This window comes from Stomoxys calcitrans, chromosome 4, assembly GCF_963082655.1.
Source record: "Stomoxys calcitrans chromosome 4, idStoCalc2.1, whole genome shotgun sequence".
NCBI classification, from domain to species: domain Eukaryota; kingdom Metazoa; phylum Arthropoda; class Insecta; order Diptera; family Muscidae; genus Stomoxys; species Stomoxys calcitrans.
Window position 1 is genome coordinate 76171365 of NC_081555.1, and position 24316 is coordinate 76195680.

A 24316-nucleotide genomic window follows, 5' to 3' on the forward strand; every position below is an offset into this window, starting at 1 on the left:
GGAAGGTTTTATTGCACAAACTTTCAACATATGTAGGACATGTTTTGCCGCTCTCGTCGAAACTCATCAAAGTATATATCTGAAAGATTTTGGATAGTATTATTATTTTGCGTCGATTAAGAGCTGTCCGTCTATCTATCTATCGAAAGCGTGCAACTTTGGTATGAGTATGAGTATTGTTGATCAAGTTCGGTTTGGATTTGATCTGATTCTTGACACTCTATTGATCTTCAAATAGATGTTTAAATTGATCTTCAAATAGATGTTACCTCTATATTAACAGTTAGCTTTATGCATTTGCCGATTTGATTTCTGAAAAATGTTTTATACTAAGTTAGGTCGTGCGTACTCTGGGTTTGTTGAGAGGTGCAGTGTGTAAAAATGGTTAGATTATCACTAAATTGTACCAAAAATATTATGGTAATTGGTTGCATGAACCCATAACAATATTTTAATTTTTAAAATATATATTCCCTTATAGGATCGACGATATTTCGAAGATGGCATACGAACAGTTGATTTTGTACTCGCATTTAACAGCGATGATTATAAGGTGGAAAATTTGAAGAAGAGGAAAATATTCGAAAGCAATCTTGAGAACGAAGGTCTTCATTTAGAGCATGATAGAAGCCAGCACATATATTTTGTTAAAATTCATGCCCCCAGGGAAGTTCTGTACCGTTATGCGGAAATACTAAAAATTAAATTGCCAATGAAACCGGTAAGACAACTTCAATTAAAATTATACAAAGAAATGCTAACCGCGTTTTTTTTTTCTTCTCCATTTCGAGGTTCCTGGAGAGCAGAAAATATTTGAAGAGGAATGTAAATTAAACAACGACACATTTTTAGAAAAAATATTTACTTTCGTGAGAATTCCAAGTGATAAATTTGAAGCTAAGACTAAATGTATTCATGCAGAATTTCAAAGGAAATACATCACTTTGTAAGTAAGTTTTGATTTGCAATCGTACATTGAGAAGGCGTTAATAAAAATATAGTTAGCATACTTGGGCATTCTATATCCCAATCTCCACAATTTCACGTAGCTAGCTTAACCCGTTCGACTGCTATCGTTATTTCCACAGTCAGACGCAAAGTTCAACAATTATGTTTTGAGTCATTCGAGGAACCCATATGCAATATTTCGTGACGTAATCGGTTGGTACTATTCCAACATTAATCCAAATATATAGGAGCTATTTATACAGTCAATCAAATAAATTCACGTACACATCGTTTATTCAACAAAGAACCAGCAAAAAATGCTCATGATGTAAAATTTCTTAATATGGCTCTTTCTACTTTCCGTAAATCTGATTATAAATGCACCTTTTTTGGGACCAAGACTTTAAATCGAGATATTGGTCTGTATGGCAGCTATATGCACATCTTGATCGATCTAGACCAAATTGCAGAAATATATTGAGGTGCTTAACTTGTCCTAAATTTCGGCAACATCGGACAATAAATGGGCCTTTTATGGGCCCAAAACATTAAATCGAGAGATCGGTCTATATGGCAGCTATATCCAAATCTTCACCGATCTGGGCCAAATTGAAGAAGGATGTCGAAGGGCCTAACACAACTCACTGTCCCAAATTTCGGCGACATCGAACATAAATGCGCCTCAAACCCAAAATCGGTCTATATGGCACCTATATCCAAATCTGAACCGATTGGAGCCAAATTGACGAAGGATGTCGAAGGGCCTAACACAACTCACTGTCCCAAATTTCAGCAAATCGGATAATAAATGTGGCTTTTATTGGCCAAAGACCCTAAATCGGCGGATCGGTCTATATGGGGGCTATATCAAGATATAGTCCGATATAGCCCATCTTCGAACTTAACCTGTTTATGGACATAAAAAGAATCTGTGCAAAGTTTCAGCTCAATTTCTCTATTTTTGAAGACTGTAGCGTGATTTCAACAGACAGACGGACCGACATGTCTAGATCATCTTAGATTTCTACGCTTATCAAGAATATATATAATTTATAGAGTCGGAAATGGATATTTCTATATGTTGCAAACGGAATGACGAAATGAATATACCTTCATCCTTCGGTGGTGGGTATAAAAATACAATATTGTAGTTGCTGTTGTAGCAGTGTGTTGTACACTAAGGTGGCAGATCTTGCCGATGAAGGACTCCATCGGGTCAATCCGGTACGTAAATCCGGCTGTCATGTGTACAATAACCTGTGCCGCAGCAATGGTGTGGGGTATAAATATCCACCACTTCGCGTAAGTGTAAGAAGCCTTGTTATGTAAGATAACAAGCGATACATTTTGGATAAATGGTTTGTCATGTTTGCTTGTTCTAAAATTGAATTTTATCCAAAGTTTTACACTTCTTTACTTTTCCAAATTAGTCTAAAGATATTCTCAAATTTCTTTTCAGATTTGATTGTGAGCGTCCAAACTTTTTCGATTCTGGCACACGCATTTATATAATTAATTTTATGTTAGAACGACAACATTTTGTTGGGGGTAAAGAAACTCCTAATAATTTAGGAATAGAAAAACTTTTAGCCGATGGAGTCTATGGTTGGGCATACACTCTACATGATGTTCGTATATTTCATCAAGGTATCACCTTAGAAATAAAAAAAGTAACCTTCATTTGCAGGAAGACGAACGAAAATTATTACTGAGCCAATGGGCTACATTAAGGAAATGGATATAGTAAGTATTTCTAATGCATTGATTTCATATAACATCGGATAGCTTAATTCGTTCGATCGCTACCGTGATTTCGACAGGCGAACGGGCGTAACCAAATCGACTTAGAATGTTAAGACGATCAAGAATATACCTGTAAACGTTTTTCTTCATAGCTGAGGTAGTGCGCTTTGTTATGCCATTCTCTTTTCGGCAACACTGGTTTAAACAGCTCACACACGTTTCGTGTTTTGTTTCACAGTCAAACATCTTCAGTTTGGTCTATAATTTAGCCATGAATCGTCTTACAAACGAACAATGCTTGCAAATTATAGAGCTTTATTATCAAAATGAGTGCTCCGTTAAGGAAGTTCATCGCGCGCTTCCATTTTACGATAAAGCTCATTTTTGGCGCAATGGGTGTAAATAAGCAGAATTGTCGATTTTGAAGTGAAGATCAGCCAGAAGCATTGCAAGAGCTACCAATGCGTGAGATACCGGCCGAAATGTTAGAATGAGTATGCTAAAATTGGCGGATGGATCATTTCGCAGTCACGGTCAACATTTGCATGAAATAGTCTTCAAACATTAAATTATATGGACCGTACTATCGATTCTAATAAGGTTTTTTTGTAAAACTTTCCTATAGGTCTTAAAAAATCGCCTTTATATAGTTTAAGCTAATCCCCTGGCACTTGCCGACATTGATCCTACTCAGATCTACCATTACTAATTTGTTTTTCTTATTTTAAGTCCATTTTAAAAGGTCCCTTGGCTTGTTTTTTTCTATTTCAAATGTGTAGTACCCAGATTTTGGAACTCAAACTTTTATGGCCAGTTCGAAGCATGCATTCACTAACATTGCATTTGAGTACCATGAAGTCTATATGACCTTAGGGACATTTTTGGGGTTTGGGCGGCCCCAGACTCTTGGTGCCCAATTTTTATACAAAACTCATTCGTTATCTACTTCCAAAAACCTTTCATTTGATATCCCAATTGTCTCATTCGGTAAACATATCATAATTGGGTGGTTTTTACCGGATGGAGCGGCCTACCAGACACATGTCCTGAAATTTCTATATCAGAATTATACTTTTCTTCCAAATATATTTCATTTGATATCCCTATTGTCGCAATTGAAAAAATGTCTCGTTGGAAGCCAATGGGGTCAAATGTTTATATCAGACACTATTCTGAAATACCTTTCATTTGACACCCATACAGTCCTGATCGGACTCGGCATGGGAAATTTAATATTTAATATAGCAAAGAGAGTGAAATACTCTCTTTGAGTATTTTTAATAATTTTTTTGACCGAATGATTGGTTTTTTGCAAAAATAAAATAAGAAACTTTAAATACTTTTTTATATCTTCCAAGCGTTTAATCAATAAGAAATCATTGTTTTTTGAAATACGTAAAAACAGAAAAACGATGCGTATACCCCTGCGCTTGTTCATTTGTTGCTGTCTCAACAACGACTGAAAAAAGAGAATAAATAAAAGTTGGACTTGCCATCAACGCTACCGTAAAAGGCTGGGCATCGATGATTTAGTAGCAAGTTTGCAAATAAAATTTCGGTCCGAGATATATCTGTTCAATACATTTAATTGTAATGTTTCCCTGTATATATGTATTAACAGTTTACAGCCCTTGGATGCTATAAAGGATTATTTTGGTGCAAAAGTGGCCATTTACTTTGCATGGCTTGGTTTTTATGCTCACATGTTGATACCACTCAGTATTTTGGGCATTCTATTCTTTGCATATGGATTTATGACATGGAACTCAGATCCGATAAGGTATGAATTAATTTTGAAATTATAGACCAAGACCTTAGTTTTCAGACCTCAGAACTTTTCAACTAATTTCAGCAAACAAATTTGTGACATGAATGAAACAACGTTAATGTGCCCCCAATGTGATAGTAAATGCGATTATTGGGATCTTAGAAAGGCCTGCCATGCTTCGCAGTTCAATTATTTAATCGATAACAATATGACGGTTGTATTCGCCTTTATGATGTCCATGTGGGGTAAGCCTAAACATTTTTTTAAAACACATACCCTTCATTTTTTCCTTTTAACACCAATAACGATAACCCGTGCCGACCCAACGTTCAAGGTTGCGTGTGCTACTTTCTCTTATGTTAGGAAAATTTAGGAAAGTATGGAAATCAAATCCTATTACCAAAGAAATTGCATTAAGTTCATTTAATTCGAATAAGAATTTAAATTGTTTTTTTCCCCTAATACCTGTTACAAAATCGTGAACTTAAGTTTAAAAATACTATCTGCAAGTAAAACAATATCCACAATTGTAATCAGTGGCATACTACAAAAACTTGTGTGGTAAAAAATCTATGTAGGTAATTTTTACTGAAACTTATTACCATCGATTTTAGGACTTGCTCGTTTGAAGTTCACCAAGTCGCAGAAGCAAGTATTTCCCAGAAAAATTCGAAGTTAGTGAAGAATATAAATAGGTATATATTATCCTTAAAATGTGTAAGTGCCCTCTTCGTTGAAAGGAAGTAGTGTTTATTGACATTAGTCTTAAATCTCTGGATGTCAGTTTTGATTTTTATACCCATCACTATTTCGTCATTCCGTTTGCAACATATCGATATCTTCTTTTCGATCTTACAAAGTACCTATATTAGGGTGAGGCGATATTAACATCTTTGCAATGATATGCGATCACTTTGGGGTATCCGGTTGATAAACATCTGTTTTTATACCCTCCACCATAAGATGGGGGGTATACTAATTTCGTCATTCTGTTTGTAACTACTCGAAATATTCGTCTGAGACCACATAAAGTATATATATTCTTGATCGTCGTGACATTTTATGTCGATCTAGCCATGTCCGTCCGTCCGTCCGTCTGTCTGTCGAAAGCACGCTAACTTCCGAAGGAGTAAAGCTAGCCGCTTGAAATTTTGCACAAATACTTCTTATTAGCGTAGGTCGGTTGGTATTGTAAATGGGACATATCGTCCTTATTTTGATATAGCTGCCATATAAACCGATCTTGGGTCTTGACTTCTTGAGCCTCTAGAGTGCGCAATTCTTATCCGATTAGAATGAAATTTTGCACGACATGTTTTGTTATGATATCCAACAACTGCGCCAAGTATAGTTCAAATCGGTCCATAACCTGATATAGCTGCCATATAAACCGATCTTGGGTCTTGACTTCTTGAGCCTCTAGAGGGCGCAATTCTTATCCGAATGGAATGAATTTTTGCACGAAGTATTTTGTTATGATATCCAACAACTGTGCCAAGTATGGTTTAAATCGGTTCATAACCTGATATAGCTGTCTGCACAAAATTGGGGGGTTTTCCTATGTGTACGTAGCGGGGGTGAATAGAATGAGCGGATTAGCTGCGGTGTGTCGATCTTTGGCCTTGTGACGTCACTATTGGAATTCCCTCTGTGAAACAAGTGGACTGTATGTAAGCGGGTTTACTACTTATTATTCCTCGTACACAGAGGAATAATAAGTAAAGTGAAAGGTTGAGGTAGCCCAAAAATTAAAAGTGTGAAATAAAAGGATGGTTAGATTTCGGTTTATGACGAGTATATGGTGTTAGGGTTTATTGTGGAAAAAGAGGAGAAATAGCTTGTGTTGCTCACCTTGACTGCGGTTGTAGAGTAAGTGAAGTGAGTGGGCATAAAAAGTTAACAGCTAACCTTTTGTACTAAACTCTTAAAAACAATTAATTCACAATAACTTAGATTCTATTACATTTCAATAGCAAACTTAGAACTAAATGGCAATTCAAATCTTATGTTATAGATAATTCACAATAATACTCTATAATTCAGGGTAATAAATTCAAAAATATTTAAAGCTTAAGTTAAGGACAAATGCAAATTTGTCCACTGTCATATAAACCGATCTGGGATCTTGACTTCTTGACCCCTAGAGGTCGCAATTATTATCCGATATGCCTGAAATTTTGTACGACGGATCCTCTCATGGCCATCAACAAACGTGTTTATTATGGTCTGAATCGGTCTATAGGCCGATACAGATCCCATATAAATCGTTCTCTCTATTTTACTTCGTGAGCCCCAATGGGCGCAATTCTTATACGAATTGGCTGAAATTTTACACAGGTCTCCAACATATAATTTAATTGTGGTCCGAACCGGACCATATCTTGATATCGTTTTAATAGCAGAGCAACTCTTTTCTTATATCCTTTTTGGCCTAAGAAGAGATGCCGGGAAAAGAACTCGACAAATGCGATCCATGGTGGAGGGTATATAAGATTCGGCCCGGCCGAACTTAGCACGCTTTTACTTGTTTTTTTTTTTTTTAAATTACTGGCTTCAGCTTTATTCGCTTACATATAGTTTAGTGTAAGTCTGCGGAAGGAGCGTTTCAGTGCTTTTGCGATGTACTAGAGAGCTCTTAACTATTGTCTTGGCTACAATTTTTATTATAGTTTTGGAGGAAGGGCCCGTTTTTATACCCACCACCGAAGGATGAGGGTATATTCATTTTGTTATTCCGTTTGCAACACATCGAAATATCCATTTCCGACCCTATGAAGTATATATATTCTTGATCAGCATAAAAATCAAAGACGATCTAGACATGTCCGTCCGTCTGTCGGTTGGAATCAAGCTACAGAGTTAAAAAAATAGAGACATTGAGCAGAAACTTTGCACACATTCTTTTTATGTCCATAACCAGGTTAAGTTCGAAGATGGGCTACATCGGAATATATCTTGATATAGCCCCATATAGACCGATCCTCCTATTTAGGGCCTTAGGCCCATAAAAGCCACATTTGTTATCCGATATTGCTGAAATTTGGGACAGTGAGTTGCCTTAGGCCCTTCAACGTCGTTCGTCAATTTGGCTCAGATCGGTCAGATTTGGATATAGCTTCCATATAGACCGATCCTCCGAGTTACTGTCTTAGGCCCATAAAAGCCACATTTATTTTCCGACTTTGCTGAAATTTAAGACAGTGAGTTGTGTTAGGCCCTTCGATATACTTCGTCAATTCGGCACAGATCGGTCCAGATTTGGATATAGCTGCCATATAGACCGATCCTCCGATTTAGGGTCGTAGGCCCATATTGTCCGATGTCGCCGAAATTTGGGACAGAGAATTAAGTTAAGCCCCGTGACATACTTCTGCGTTATGACACAGATTGGTCCAGATTTTGATATTGCTGCCATATAGACCGATCCTCGGATTTAGGTTTTGGGGCCATAAAAAGCGCATTTATTGTTCGATGTCGCCACAATTTGGGACAGTGAGTTGTGTTATGTCCTTCGACATCCTTCTTCAATTTCACTCATATCGTGAAATTTGGGACAGAGAGTTAAGTTAAGCCTCCCACATATTTCTGCAATTTGGTCTAGATCGATCAAGATTTGCATATTGCTGTCATATAGACCGATATCTTGATTTAAAGTCATGACCCCAAAAAAGGCGTATTTATAATCCGATTTAACTGAAATTTGGCACAGTGACTTATGTTAGGCTTTTCGACATCCATGTTGTATATGGTTCAGATCGGATTATTTTTAGTTATAACTACTAAAAAGACCAATATTTTGTTATACACAATTGAACAGTGACTTGTACTTATTAGTATTTGGTCCAAATCGGATCATACTTCGATATAACTGCTATGGGATATAAGGTATGTAATTTTCACCGGATTTTGATGAAAGGTGGTTTACAAATAGACCCGAGGTGGTGGGTATCCAAAGTTCGGCCCGGCCGAACTTAACGCCTTTTTACTTGTTTTCTATGCACAGATTAAGTACTCTAACGGGCAAAATCAGACCATATTTAGATATAGCTGCCACATAAACTGATCTCCCTAGGGCATAATAAATATGTTATGTTCAGCTGGATCGAATCCTTTCAAACCTCCAGCATAGATTCCAGCATAGTCATCAAATACAACGAGTAAAAGCGAGCTAAGTTCAGCCGTGCCGAATCTTGGGAACACACCACCATGGATTCTACTAAAAATGTATACAAAATAAATTAAGTTGTAGGGCATAATTCTATTCTACATACGAAACTTTTGTCAAACCAGCAAAAATTAAAGCTTTTAGGAACCGAACAAGGATGATCGAGAGACCAGTTTACATGGGAGCTATATCAGGTTATAGACTGATTTTGGCCGTATATGTGCACAGTTGGAAGTCGTAAGAGAACACCGCATGCTAAATGTCAGTCTAATCGGACAAAAATTGTGGCTTGTAACGGCTCAGGAAGTCAAATCGGGAGATCAGTTTATATGGGAGCTATATCAGATTAAATACCGATTTGAACCTTACTTAGCACAGTTGTTGGAAGTCATAACAGAACACTACGAAAAATTTCAGCCAAATCGAACAAAAATTGCTGATTCCAGGGGCTAAAGAAGTCAAATCGGAAGATCGGTTTATATGGGCGCTATATCTAAATCTGAACCGATATGGCCCATTTGCTATCCTCAAAGACCTACATTGATTTTAATTATCTGCGCAAAATTACAAGCTTTATGCGTTTGCCCGCTATTGTAATTTCGACTGACGGACGGACATAGCTAGATTGACTCAGAACGTCGAGATGATCAAGAATATATGTACTTTATGGTTTCTTAGATCAATATTTCGAGGTGTTGCAAACGGAATGACTAGATTTGTATACCCCCATCCTATGGTGGTGGGTATAAAAAGACTATGGGATGCCGTAAAAGAATACCCTTATGGAATTTTTATACCCTCCACCATAAGATGGGGGGTATACTAATTTCGTCATTCTGTTTGTAACTACTCGAAATATTCGTCTGAGACCACATAAAGTATATATATTCTTGATCGTCGTGACATTTTATGTCGATCTAGCCATGTCCGTCCGTCTGTCCGTCCGTCCGTCTGTCTGTCGAAAGCACGTTAACTTCCGAAGGAGTAAAGCTAGCCGCTTGAAATTTTGCACAAATACTTCTTATTAGTGCAGGTCGGTTGGTATTGTAAATGGGACATATCGTCCATGTTTTGATATAGCTGCCATATAAACCGATCTTGGGTCTTGACTTCTTGAGCCTCTAGAGTGCGCAATTCTTATCCGTCTGTCTGTCGAAAGCACGTTAACTTCCGAAGGAGTAAAGCTAGCCGCTTGAAATTTTGCACAAATACTTCTTATTAGTGCAGGTCGGTTGGTATTGTAAATGGGACATATCGTCCATGTTTTGATATAGCTGCCATATAAACCGATCTTGGGTCTTGACTTCTTGAGCCTCTAGAGTGCGCAATTCTTATCCGATTGGAATGAAATTTTGCACGACGTGTTTTGTTATGAAATCCAACAACTGCGCCAAGTATAGTTCAAATCGGTCCATAACCTGATATAGCTGCCATATAAACCGATCTTGGGTCTTGACTTCTTGAGCCTCTAGCGTGCACAATTCTTATCCGATCAGAATGAAATTTTGCACGACGTGTTTTGTTATGATATCCAACAACTGTGTCAAGTATGGTTCAAATCGGCCCATAACCTGATATAGTTGCCATATAAACCGATCTTGTGTCTTGACTTCTTGAGCCTCTAGAGGGCGCAATTCTTATCCGAATGGAATGGAACTTCGCACGAAGTATTTCGTTATGATATCCAACAACTGTGCAAAGAATGGTTTAAATCGGTTCATAACCTGATATAGCTGCCATATAAACCGATCTTGGGTCTTGACTTCTTGAGCCTCTAGAGGGCGCAATTCTTATCCGAATGGAATGAATTTTTGCACGAAGTATTTCGTTATGATATCCAACAACTGTGCCAAGTATGGTTTAAATCGGTCCATAACCTGATATAGCTGTCATATAAACCGATCTTGGGTTTTGACTTCTTGAGCCTCTAGAGGGCACAATTCTTATCCGATTTGAATGAATTTTTGCACGAAGTATTTCGTTATGATATCCAACAACTGTGTCAAATAAGGTTTAAATCGGTTCATAACCTGATATAGCTGTCATATAAACCGATCTGGGATCTTGACTACTTGACCCCTAGAGGTCGCAATTATTATCCGATATGCCTGAAATTTTGTACGACGCATCCTCTCATGGCCATCAACAAACGTGTTTATTATGGTCTGAATCGGTCTATAGCCCGAAACAGATCCCGAATAAATCGTTCTCTCTATTTTACTTCGTGAGCCCCAATGGGCGCAATTCTTATACGAATTGGCTGAAATTTTACACAGGTCTCCAACATATAATTTAATTGTGGTCCGAACCGGACCATATCTTGACATCGTTTTAATAGCAGAGCAACTCTTTTCTTATATCCTTTTTTGCCTTAGAAGAGATGCCGGGAAAAGAACTCGACAAATGCGATCCATGGTGGAGGGTATATAAGATTCGGCCCGGCCGAACTTAGCACGCTTTTACTTGTTATATATTTAGATAATAAAAAGAATCCCTTGTTCCTTAATGGAATGTTCATAGGAAATTTTGTATTTTGTAGATAAGAAAGCTTTTTGTAGGTGCTCATTATGTCCAATTTAGAGATCGGTTAATATAGGACTTACATATAGTAATGGACCTCTTAGGCCATGCTTGGTATGGGTATTGATGGTCTTAACAGAAGTTATCGTGCGAACTATCATCCAAATCGGATAAAAATTGCGACTTAAAGAGGCTCAAGGAGTATAATCAGGAGATCGGTTTATATGGGAGCTATTTTAGTGTATAGAACGTTTCGGGCTATATTTAAGATAACTTTAAGGGGAGATATCATCGCGAAAAACTGAAAATTTTCAGCCAAATCGGATCGAAAATTTCAAGACAATCTATGATATATATACTTTATGGTGTCTTAGACGAATATTTCGAGAAACGTATATGAAAGGTTTTATTATACCCTCCACCATAGGATGGGGGTATGCTAATTTCGTCATTCTGTTTGTAACTCCTCCAAACATTCGTCTAAGACCCCATAAACTTTATATATTCTTGATCGTAATGACATTTTAAGTCGAACTAGCCATATCCGTCAGTCTGTCGAAAGCATTCTAACTTAAGAACGAGGTAAGATAGGCGCTTGAAATTTTGCACAAATACTAAAGGGTGATTTTTTTGAGGTTAGGATTTTCATGCATTAGTATTTGACAGATCACGTGGGATTTCAGACATGGTGTCAAAGAGAAAGATGCTCAGTATGCTTTGACATTTCATCATGAATAGACTTACTAACGAGCAACGCTTGCAAATCATTGAATTTTATTACCAAAATCAGTGTTCGGTTCGAAATGTGTTCATTCACCGTTCAGCGATGAGGCTCATTTCTGGTTGAATGGCTACGTAAATAAGCAAAATTGCCGCATTTGGAGTGAAGAGCAACCAGAAGCCGTTCAAGAACTGCCCATGCATCCCGAAAAATGCACTGTTTGGTGTGGTTTGTACGCTGGTGGAATCATTGGACCGTATTTTTTCAAAGATGCTGTTGGACGCAACGTTACGGTGAATGAACACATTTCGAACCGAACACTGATTTTGGTAATAAAATTCAATGATTTGCAAGCGTTGCTCGTTAGTAAGTCTATTCATGATGAAATGTCAAAGCATACTGAGCATCTTTCTCTTTGACACCATGTCTGAAATCCCACGTGATCTGTCAAATACTAATGCATAAAAATCCTAACCTCAAAAAAATCACCCTTTATTATTATCGTAGGTCGGTTGGTATTGTAAATTGGCTATATCGGTCCACGATTTGATATAGCTGCCATATAAACCTATCTGGGGTCTTGATTTCTTAAGCCACTACAGGACGCAGTTCTTATTTGATTTGGCTGAAATTTTGGATGAGGTGTTTTATTATGACTTCCAACAATTGAGCTGAGTATGGTTGAAATCGGCCCATAACCTGATATATCTGTCATATAAACCTATCTGGGGTCTTGAGTGCGCAATTCCTATCCGATTTAGCTAAAATTTTGCATGACGTGTTTTGTTATGACTTCCAACAACTGTGCTAAGAATAGTTCAAATCGGTCCGTAACCTGATATAGCTGCCATATAAACCGATCTGGGGTCTTGAATTCTTCAGCCTCTACAGGGAGCAATAATCAATTATTATCCGATTTGGCTGAAATTTTGCATGACATGTTTGTTATGAGTTTCAACGACTGTGCTAAGAATAGTTTAAATCGTTCTATAAGCTGGTATAGCTGCCATATAAACCTATCTGGGGTCTTTAATTCTTGAGCCTCTACAGGGAGCAATTCCTATCCGATTTGGCTTAGATATTGCATGACGTGTTTTTTTTATAACTTTCAACAACTGTGCTGAGTATGATTGAATTCGGGCCATAACCTGATATAGCTGTCATATAAACCCAAGACCCCAGCTTGACTTCTTGAGCGTCTAGAGTACGCAATTCCTACCCGATTTAGCTGAAATTTTGCACGACGTGTTTTGTTATGACTTCCAACAACTGTGTTAAGAATAGTTCAAATCGGTCCATAATCTGATATAGCTTCCATATAAACCGATATGAGATCTTGACTTCTTGAGCCTTTAAAGGGCGCAAGTATTATCCGATTTGGTTGAAATTTTGTGCAACGGTTTCTCTCATGACCTTTAACATACGTGTCGAATACGGCATGAATCGGTTTATAGCCTAATGCATCTCCCCTATAAACCGACCTCCCTGTTTTACTTCTTTAGCCCCTAAAGTGCGCAATTCTTACTAGATTTCGCTGAAATTTTACAAAATGACTTTTACTATTGTCTTTAATATTCAGTTCAATTATGGTCCGAAATGAACCATAACTTGATAAAATTCCAATAACTTAGCAATTCTTTTCGTTTACCCTTTGTTTGCCTAAAAAGAGATACCGTGCAAAGAGCTCGACAAATGCGATCCATGGTGGAGGGTATATAAGATTCGACCCGGCCGAACTTAGCACGCTTTTACTTGTTTTAATAAAAACATATTTTCCGAAAAAAAAATTACTTTGGAGCAAGACCTACTAAACTCCGCAACCCTGGTAGAATTTTATTACATTGAATTTACCACCATGTTTTGACAGCAGAATATGATATATTTAAAATACAATATGGTAAAAATGTGTAACCTGCCAGAACCTTTGGATTCAACATTTTTTCATAAGTAGTGATATTCATTGCTTTAATTTTTATATATTTTTTTCATTGTTCAGCTGTTACATACTTGGAACTGTGGAAACGTTACTCTGCCATACTAGTACATCGCTGGGGCTTAACCGGTTACTCTTTGGAAGTGGAACATCCTCGCCCTCAGTATTTGAAAAAACTGAAAAAAGATCGTAAAATAGCCAAAAAACTCGAAATGATGGATGAGGAAAGTTTGTCTAATTTCGAAATGCCTTTTTGGAGAACTCAATTCATTCCGAGCCTCACCAGCTACAGTCTCATGCTTCTTTCAGTAAGCTGGTTGAAAACTTATCAAGATATGTCGCATGTACGTTCCATTCAATGGACTTTTGTTTTTACAGGTTAGCATCTCCTTGATAGCCATATTTTCCATGGTTGTATATCGTATGGCCCAAATGGCCTCCCACACAATTTTTGGTGATGCAAATTCAATGGCTGCTAAAATTATGGCTATGCCTGCAACAGCGGGTATGATTGACTTAACCATCATCACTCTGCTCCACTATGCCTACACCTATTTGGCCCGGATACTAACAAATTGGGAGTATTGCCGAACCCAGACGGAATATGATGACAGTTTGACTACAAAAATCTATATTTTCCAATTCGTGAATTACTATTCTTCGCTCTTCTATATAGCATTTCTTAAAGGCAAATATGTTGGTTATCCCAAGGAATATAATCGAATATTTAATCTTCGCCAACAAGAATGTAATCCTGGTGGTTGTTTGATGGAATTGTGCTTGCAATTGGCCATCATAATGGTTGGTAAACAGGTCCTAAATGCCATAATTGAAAATCTATTTCCATATATAATGAAGAGTATTAAGAAATGCTATGGGAAAAAAATGCAAACGAAATTGGAAAAGCGGAATCAGTGGAGTGAGGATTATCATTTGCAACCTTGGAGTTCCTCTCTAATGTTTGGCGAGTATTTAGAAATGGGTAAATACTTTGATAGTTTTAAAATATATATGTATATCTAGTTTGTTTAAAATTAAAGTTTGACTACTATTTTGTTATCCATCACCGGAAGATACAAACTAAGAAGATGTAGGGCACGGGATTATTTGGCACAAATATAAATTTATTTACGGGAAAGAGATAACATGAACTTTTATACCCTCAACCATAGGTTGGGTGTATACTAATTCCCCCATATATGTAACGCATCGAAGTAATGATCTGAGACCCAACAATGTGTAAATGGGCCATATAGGTTCATGTATTGATAAAGCTGCCGTATAAACCGATCTAGGATATTGACTTCTTATGCCTCTAGATGGCGTAATTCCTATTCAATATGGTTGAAATTTTGTTTGAGGTGTTTTGTTATGACTTCCAACACCTGTGACACAACTGTGACTTCCAACAACTATACCGATCTCGGATCTTGATTCTCCCCCTATAGGTAGCAATTCTTATCCGATTTAGCTGAAATTTAGCGCAATGACTTCTACTATGGTCTCCAACATCCAAATAAGGTATAGTCTGAATCGGTCAATAACTTGATATAGCTCCAAAAGCATGGCAATTAATAGCCATTATCTTTTGTTTGTCTATAATGAGATACCTGGCAAAAAGAATATGTCAAATATGCAATCCATGGTGGAGGGTACATTAGATTCGGCCCGATTTGGTTAGATTCGGCCCGATTTCAGATTTGGTTAGAAGACTTTTCAACCATATTAGGTGTGATGGTTTCAAGGGCCGTGCGTTGGTATGTTGTATTTGAATCGTATTAATAGCGAAAACGCATCTATGATACAATTACCACATTAACCAAGCTCGCCGCCAAATTTCCCGGCACAGGTAGCGGTAATCGCAGACGATCATAATGGGATTCGATTCGGACCCTACTAACTCCAGAATCAGCGAACGGCATCTGGAAATAAACAGGGTAGTCAACTAACAAAAGCGGAAATTGCGGCTTAAACACTTGAAGTAACGTAAGTTAGATACCGGTTTAGGCAAGCTGTGTTCTACAGTAAAGTCTCTCTCGAACCCCTGTTGAAAAGATGACAGGATCTCAGCGACGCACAGTGGAATAAAACTGAAAAAACTGGTAAAAAATATGCCGTGTGAGAACGAGTAGAGATATCTCTTGGCAGTTTGGAATGGTTACAGCTCAGGTGTTAGCGAGATCGTGTGCAAAATTTTAATACCCTAGGTTGTCCGGAAGCCTTTGGCATTCCCCTAAATTGGTAACCTCGCTATTTCGAAAATTTGTTGGGGCTGCCGAATCTTCGTTTGTGGCCCGATTTTCAAAATGTATTTTTTTTTTATTTTTTACGGACACTTTTAACTGCTGAATTCAAAAAGAATTATTAAGATATTTTTATTCGTTTTTTCCTTTTTTTCAACATGTATCGAAGCACAAATGCCTTCGTAAATTGCAAAAAACAAAGCGGCCTCACTCAAAATTTCTAAAAAAATAAAAGTCGTATATCCCCTACTACGCGAGATATTGTTGACCTCAACAGACTTTTGTAGGAATTTTTGAGCACTATTTCGAAAAATTTTGGAAATCGGACCACAAATGAACATTTTCAGGTCTAACCATTTCAAATTTCAAGGAGATATCTATAGCCGTTTTTCGCGGCAGATTTTTTACTAGTTTTTTTCGGTTCTATCCCACTGTGAGACGTAACTCAGACTGATGGGAAGAGATGCGCCTGGCTGTTTAACCGGCAATTTATTGTGCGTCCCTAGAGTCGCAATGATCGTAGGAGAACCGTTCGTCGTATCCGTGGTCTCCTAACTGATGGGCAGCCACCTAAATTTACCCTAGACGATGTTATGAATATCATCTGTGGCTTCATGTCACCCAAGGCGTTGGCCCCCGACGGAATCTCTACACTGATGCTGAAGAATCTGGATCTACCTGGAGTCGAGTACGCTTCAATTATTCTCAACCTGCCTCTGAACACTCTTATGGTACCTGATGTCTGGAAGATGGGCAGAGTGATCCTGCTACTGAAGCCAGGAAAAGACCCGAGTACGGGGGGTCGTACACACCTATCTCCCTTCTCTCACAAGCAGCTAAGACGCTTGAGGGACTATTTCTCCCGAGCCTCGTTAGAGAATTTCCATTCGGCAAACATCAGCATGGACTTCGAAAACCTCAAAACACAACAAATGCTTTGCATGCCATCAACCCACGCTTCTGTCGTGGTTTCAATCAGCCCAGAACATACGATTGGACGGTCCTCGTGGCACTGGACCTATCGAAGGCGTTCGACGCGGTCAGCCATGCCAAACCATTTGAGGACATTACAAACACATCCCTCCATACAGGCTTGAACCGCTGTGCCACGAATGAACTGTGTGGGCGCCAGTCGTTTGTGGAATTAAGAGATAAGATGTGATTAGGCGGGTTGATATCTCCGGCACTGTTTAACCCCTAACTATTCTCTATTCCACCCCCTCCAGATGGCATAGAGATCGTATCATATACGAACGATTGTACTATCATGGCATCAGGCACACCAACGTCTATCTCAACGAACTTTCCTTTTATTTCGCTGGAAGAGATATGAGGATACTTGCCATCGAATCTCCAGTAACATTGTTCATTACATACATACATGAGGTGGGTGGGGAGCTGCATGTGATGGTCGATGGAGTGACAATGCCGGCCATCAAGTGTCCCAAAATACTTGGTGTCACATTTGACAGCTCTTACAAATGCTCTCCTATATTATGAGTTGCAATCCGCTGATTTGTAATAATGGGGATAAACCGACCTTTATTACCAGGAGCAGGCAGGTGGTATTAGATATTACGTTTGTATCAGAAGATATAAAAGGAAGAATATGTGACATGGAAGTGTTGGAGGACCACAGCTTCTCTGATCGTCGTTATATTAGTTTTAGCCTTGGAGAATATACTGGAGTAGTGGTCCCTCAACTAAACAGAAGAAAGGCGGATTGGGATAAATTTCGACACAATTCTGCACGTTTATCCCTCCTAGACCAGAAAAGGAAGTGGAAACTGCGGAGGATATAGACATAATAGTCAAGCGGATCACGAAGGCCCTAAATGACTCGCTTGTGTCAGCATGTCCTAGTGCCAAGCCATGGGGCAAACAGCGACCGCCATGGTGGACCCCAGAGCTGGTTGGTCTAAGCAATGACTGCAAAAAACTCTTCAACAGGGCGAAAGCAACAAGAGCACCACACTATTGGGACATCTATAGGGCTGAGCTAAGAAAATAAAAAGGCGAGCTGAGAAAGGATCAGAAATAATCCTGGATGGAATTATGTAGCTCCGTGGAGGATACATCTGAGGACGCTAGGCTAAAGAAGATTCTGTCCTCGAGACCTATTACGGTGAGTATATTCAGAAGTCAGAGAATGTATGGACAGTGTCTAGTGAGGAAACACTAGAACTACTCGCTGATACACATATTCCGGAAAATTCTCAAACGGACAAGGTGGCGCCAGAAGAGGTTGTCACTGGAATGCATTCGTCGGAGGTTATTAGGAAAATTGTGGCTAAGCCGAAAATCCTTTGAGCGATAAGAAGTTTCGAGACCCCCTTAAGTCGCCAAAACCGGATGATGTATGACCCGTTGAATTACAAGCTGTGGTTCCTTGGTTTAGGGAGATATACTCTACTTGTATCAGAACGTCATATATACCTGTTTGATGAAGGGATACAAAGATCATTTCAATTCCGAAAGAAGGAAAACCCTACCACACGAAGGCGAAAGACTTTCGTGCTATTAGTCTGTCATCCTTTATGCTGAAGACTCTTGAGAGGTTGATAGAAACATATCTTAGTGCAAAGATCCCTAGAGATCGCCTGTATCGGCAGAAGCATGAATATATTAAAGGCAAAACCACTGAAACAGCCCTTCACGACCTAGTCGGCTACATAAAGAGTTCTCTCGCAGTCAAGGAATATCCAATGATAGCATTTCTTGACATTGAAGGTGCTTTCAATAACCGACGTCAATCATGAAATAGTTGGAGTTTCTAGGCATCTGTGGATCCAAAACAATTGGTCAGCAGAGGAACACCTCGAGGAGGTGTACTGTCTCCTCTACTTTGGAATATAGCCATTAACATGATATCATAGTATGTGGAAGAAAAATGTGTAAAAGTGGTCGCGTGTGCTGATGACGTGACAATTGCGGTTAAGGAAAAGTTTGCCAGCACTCTAAGAGATATACATCAGGACGCTCTACGTGCAATATCGAAGTGGGTTACCGAAAGTAGTCGCGGCATAAATCCGTGCAAGAAAAAATTTGTTCTTTTCAGCAGGAGATAAAAGTTACCTACAGTGGCACCTGTTCCATTCCCAGCAAGCGCTAAAACCTGGGTGTTTTGCTGGACAGGAATTGAACTTCAAATCCAACATTTTGAAAAGGGCAAGGAAGGCAACTCTTGCCCTATACACCTGCAAGGGGGCAATTGGAAAAAGATAGGAGGATATATACTGCAGTTATCAGACCTATAATGCTATAGTTACATAGTCTTCTATACGGATGTTTCTAAACTAGACGACAAGGTAGGCTTTGGGATGCACTCTTAAGATCTAGAACTGGTCATATCGAAAAGTTTACCCGACCACTGCAGTTTGTATCAAGCAGAGATCCTTGCAATTAAAGAAGTGGTGGAATGGCTAAGATATAATATAATAACGACGATTGGCATAAATATCTTTTCAGATAGCCAGGCAGCCATTAAATCCCTGGAGAACGTATATATGAACGCAAGAACCGCTCTCGACCAGCGCAGATCTCTCAACGAGATGACTGAACAATTTAAAATTCACCTGTCTGGATGCCGGGCCACAGAGATTTCCCAGGGAATTGTAAGGCGAACGAGCTTGCGAGACTAGGAACTACCTTACACATTCCAGGGACACTGAAATCTGTGGGTATGCCTCTAGGGACATCTAAGCTAAGTTTTCGGGACCAGTCCCGAAGGACAACGAATGATAGATGGTCACAATGAGAGGGCTGTGAGCATTCTAAAACTATTTATGTGGCCTAATCTAGACTTGACAAAATCTACCGCTTTGTTAGCACTGGCTAGAACAGACTTCTCAGTCATTGTGTCCGTCATGACAGGTCACTGTCTAATAGGAAAACATGCTGATATACTGAAGGTTGCCAGTAACGACTTTTGCAGAAGCTGCAAAAGTGGCTGTAGAACACCTTCTGTGTGTGTGTTTCCGCACTGGCAGTCGGAAGGAGTTCCACTTTAGGTTCTCATTTCTGTGAGAACCTGTCTGATTTAGCGGATGTGTACATTAGCAAGTTGTTGGGCTTTTTAAAGATATCTGGATGGTTCAACGGTAGGAACTAGAACGCTCATCATCCTTCTTCTCTTCCTGGGGTATCACAATGGACGAAAATGCCTAAATGTGTCTGATGGCAGACTGACACTTAAATCTCCTCACACATCACAGCGATTTCCGATAAAGTCAAAAGTAGAAAGAAGGTCCTCAAGTCACTTGCTGGCAGCACTTGGGGTGCTGACAAAGAAACCTTTTTGACCACATTAAAAGCAATTGGTCAGTGTCAAATCGTCCGCTTAGTGACGCGCAGTGGAATAATATTCAGAGCTGTCAGAATGCCGCTCTTCGAACCACGACGGTCTGTCTCCCCAGTTCTTACGTGGACTACCTCCATCAGGAGTCAAAGATCCCACCCGTGCAAACACATAACTACATGCTGAACAAGTTATATTTTTTGGACTGTTATCGCAAGGTCTATCTAGGTCATCATATTTTGGATAAGTAACCATCGCCCAGAAGCCTAAAGGTGGATTTTCGTGATCTAGAGCGTGAAATTGAGCTGTACAAGAGAGAATCTCTAGATCAACGGGTCTAGACAACATTCATTCAGACACAGTATCAGATGCGGTGAATAGCTATCGGGTCAATGTGGTTCTTGAAGAACGACCGCTTCCCAATGGACCCGAAATTTACCTTCCCAGGAGTACCGCATCAACTCCTACGGAGCTAGGATTGATGCCGACGCCCAGTATGTGTGTCCGGATTGTGACTTGGGACCACTCGGCTTAGAACTAGATCTCTCTGAACGCAGTACCTTATTCATAGAGTTCCTGGGACTGGATGTTCAACAGAATCGAGCAAACAAAAGATGGAATACAACATGCTGCTACAACAAAAAGTCAAAAATTGGATAAGTTTTTGGTTGGAAAAATTCGAGTTGTTTCAAACGATATGACGGAAAAAATACTTGACAATCATTGTCTCTATAGAACTTTATATTTAAATGCTTCCCGACAAGGTTGACTTAAAAATTAGTTTCTTCCAAATATCAAGTTCTTTTTTCCCTTTCAGTTATCCAATATGGTTTTGTTACCCTGTTTGGACTTGCATTTCCTCTGGCTCCACTTTTTGCTTTGATTAACAATATCGTAGAAGTAAGAACAGATGCATTTAAGATGTTGAAACATATTAGAAGACCTATTGCCCAGCGAGCCCATGACATTGGCGTATGGTACAACATAATGGCTATTGTCACTAGAATTGCTGTTACCTCTTGTGCCATTATCATAGCCTTCTCTACAAATCTTATACCAAAATTGGTTTATTTAATTCACACGGGCGATACCGATCTGACAGAGTATCTCAATTTCACCTTGGCTTATTTTGATACAAAAGATTTCGAAATACAACCAACATTAGGAGACAGATCTAAATATATCAATGTGACCTTCTGCCGCTACGCAGACTTCAGAAATCCACCTGGCCATTCTGAACCGTACGAGAGACCCTCGGTATACTGGAAAATATTACTGGCTCGTGTAGTGTTCATTGTATTATTTCAGGTTTGTTTCAAAAAAATTAAATAAAAGCTGTGACATTACATTGAATTTGAATTTTCAATTAACAGAATATCACCGGCGCTATTCAGACAGTGATTGCCTGGGCAATACCCGATGTTCCCAAGAAATTAGTTAAACGTATTGCCAGTGAAAACTTTTTGTTACGTGAATACATTATAGAATATGAGAAGAAGCAAGCACAGGAGGAAGCCGTTGATGCAACCACTAATGATATAGCCACTTGGATAAATGAAGTTGATGGAGATGATGAGAGTCTTTCCCTTAGATCTAGCAAAGACGAAGGAAGCGAAGAATTGTGTGACACAACTTCATTATAACAATGTCCTAATATATATTTACATATGATTATAAGTTTATATAGACTAAATAATTTTGAGTTTTTTCCTATCTATTATATAATATCTAGTGTTCCTTCTTAATTGTGTTTTAATGGCAAATCAAATGTGCAATATCCTTGTGGTCAGGAATCAATCCTCTACATTTAGATTTATATCGGATTTATATTAGTTGAAGTGAAGGCCATCGTAGCGCAGAGATTAGCATGTCCGCCTATGAAGCGTTAGCAAGGGTTCAAATCCTGGCGATAACAAAAAACAAACAAATTTCTGCTTTGGTTATCCCCTTTCTAATGCTGGCTACATTTGTGAGGTATCCTGCCATGTTAAAACTTCTGCGCCAGGTAGTGTCCATAATCTGCAGGCCGTTCGGACTCGGCATAAAAGTGAGGCCCCTGTTTTATGCACTCATCGATATGAGAGGAGCATCCCCTGCTCCTAAATCAAATGTTCATGTCTAATTTAGTATTAGTATCAGCTGAATCAGGATATAATAATCACTACGAAATATTTTAAGCCTGGTCATTTCGATAAAAAAGCAAAAGCTTGCTATTTTCGACTGGACCAAATCTTATATACCCACCGACATGGATCAGAGGAGATTTATCATGTCATGGGCCGATATTGACCCCTTTGAAGATTTAAATAGGGAGGATATGTTTCAGCTTGCTACTATTACTGTTAAATTTTAAAATTACAAGAATCTAAAATGCTATTGTTAAGTTAAAATTAAAAATTACAAAAAAAAAATAAAAATACCAAGGTACAACATTGAGTAAGATCGTTATGCATGTCTAATTGTAAATTTGTAGACAATTTTACAATTGGAGGAGACTTCAATGCAAAAAACACCTTTTGAGGTTCGAGGCTCACAACTGTAAAGTAAAGAGAGGTTCTCTCTACAATACAAGCTATTAAATGTCGTACATTTTCCGATAACTCTCCAATATCAAATGAGTTCGCTTTTACCAAAGATTATTTTGGAAACCATTTTGAGGCAAATGTTCCTTTAAAAATTATCCGAGAGATAATTCCTGAAAAACGCAGAGCAAAAAATATTGGCGTAAGAAACGTATGCCAGAGAACAGAAAACAGTTTAATAAACTAAGTTTGAAGCTCAAAAAAATACTTAAAATACCAATGATATGTCTACAGCTTCACTTCTACAAAATTTGACCCATTTTAAACACCAACTACATCTTGTGGAAATCAATTAAATATTACGACTAGCCGACGAAGTAAATTGTACCCTTACCCATGTAAGATAATACATGGGCTAGAAGCCCAAATGAAAGGTAGATAGTTTTGCTTAACACTTAGAAACTACTTTTACACATTCATCTAAGCAAATTCATCTTTAGAATGTGCAACGTTCTCGAAAAAGAGATATAACTACCATAAGTCCGATACATATAAAGAACTAAACCAAACTAGTAGAAATGATTTAAGTCCAAACAAATAAGAGCGTGCTAAGTTCGGCCGGGCCGAATCTTATATACCCTCCACCATGGCTCGCATTTGTCGAGTTCTATGGGAGGTATCTCTTTGTAAGCAAGCAAAGAATATTGAATAAGAACTGTTATGCCATTGGAGCTATATCAAGTTATAGTCCGATTCGGACCATAAATGAATGCTGAACATTGTTGAAGTCATTGTGTTATATTTCAGTTCATTCGGGTAAGAATTGAGCCTTGTAGGAGCTCAAGAAGCAAAATCAGGAGATAGGTTTATATGGGAACTGTATCAAGCTATTGATCGATTCAGACCATATTAGGCAATTCAGACCATTTAAGGTCACGAGAGAAACCGTTGTACAAAATTTCAGCCAAATCGGATAAGAATTGCGCGCTTTAGAGGCTCAAGAAGTCAATATCCCAGATCGGTTTATATGGCAGCTATATCAGGTTCAATACCGATTTACGCCATACTTAGCAGAGTTATTGGAAGTCATAACAAAACACTTCATGCAAAATTTCAGCCAAATCGGATGAGAATTGCGCGCTCAATTGGCTCAAGAAGTCAAGATCAAAGATCGGTTTATATGACAGCTATACCAGATTATGAGCCGAATTGAATCATACTTAGCACAGTTATTTGAAGTGATACCAAAACACCTCATGGAAAATTTCAGCCAAATCGGATGAGAATTGCGCCCTCTAGAGGCTCAAGAAGTCAAGACCCAAGATCGGTTTATATGACAGCTATATCAAAACATGGACCGATTTGGCCCATTTACAATCCCAACCGACCTACACTAATAAAAAGTATTTGTGCAAAATTTCAATTGGCTAGCTTTCCTCCTTCGAAAGTTTGCGTG

General features: G+C 38.6%; 1 protein-coding gene across 1 annotated transcript; it reads left to right on the plus strand.

Moving 5' to 3' along the window:
* Positions 1-334: 334 nt before the first annotated feature.
* LOC106093300 (anoctamin-1) lies at positions 335-22135 on the plus strand. Its single transcript, XM_059367433.1, has 11 exons — positions 335-420; positions 482-721; positions 792-946; positions 2408-2576; positions 2636-2691; positions 4313-4471; positions 4544-4704; positions 13862-14106; positions 14177-14780; positions 21156-21646; positions 21712-22135. Exons 1-11 carry the CDS (start codon positions 382-384, stop codon positions 21979-21981), a joined length of 2589 nt encoding a protein of 862 aa, XP_059223416.1. The 5' UTR covers positions 335-381; the 3' UTR covers positions 21982-22135.
* The last annotated feature ends 2181 nt before the right edge of the window (positions 22136-24316 follow it).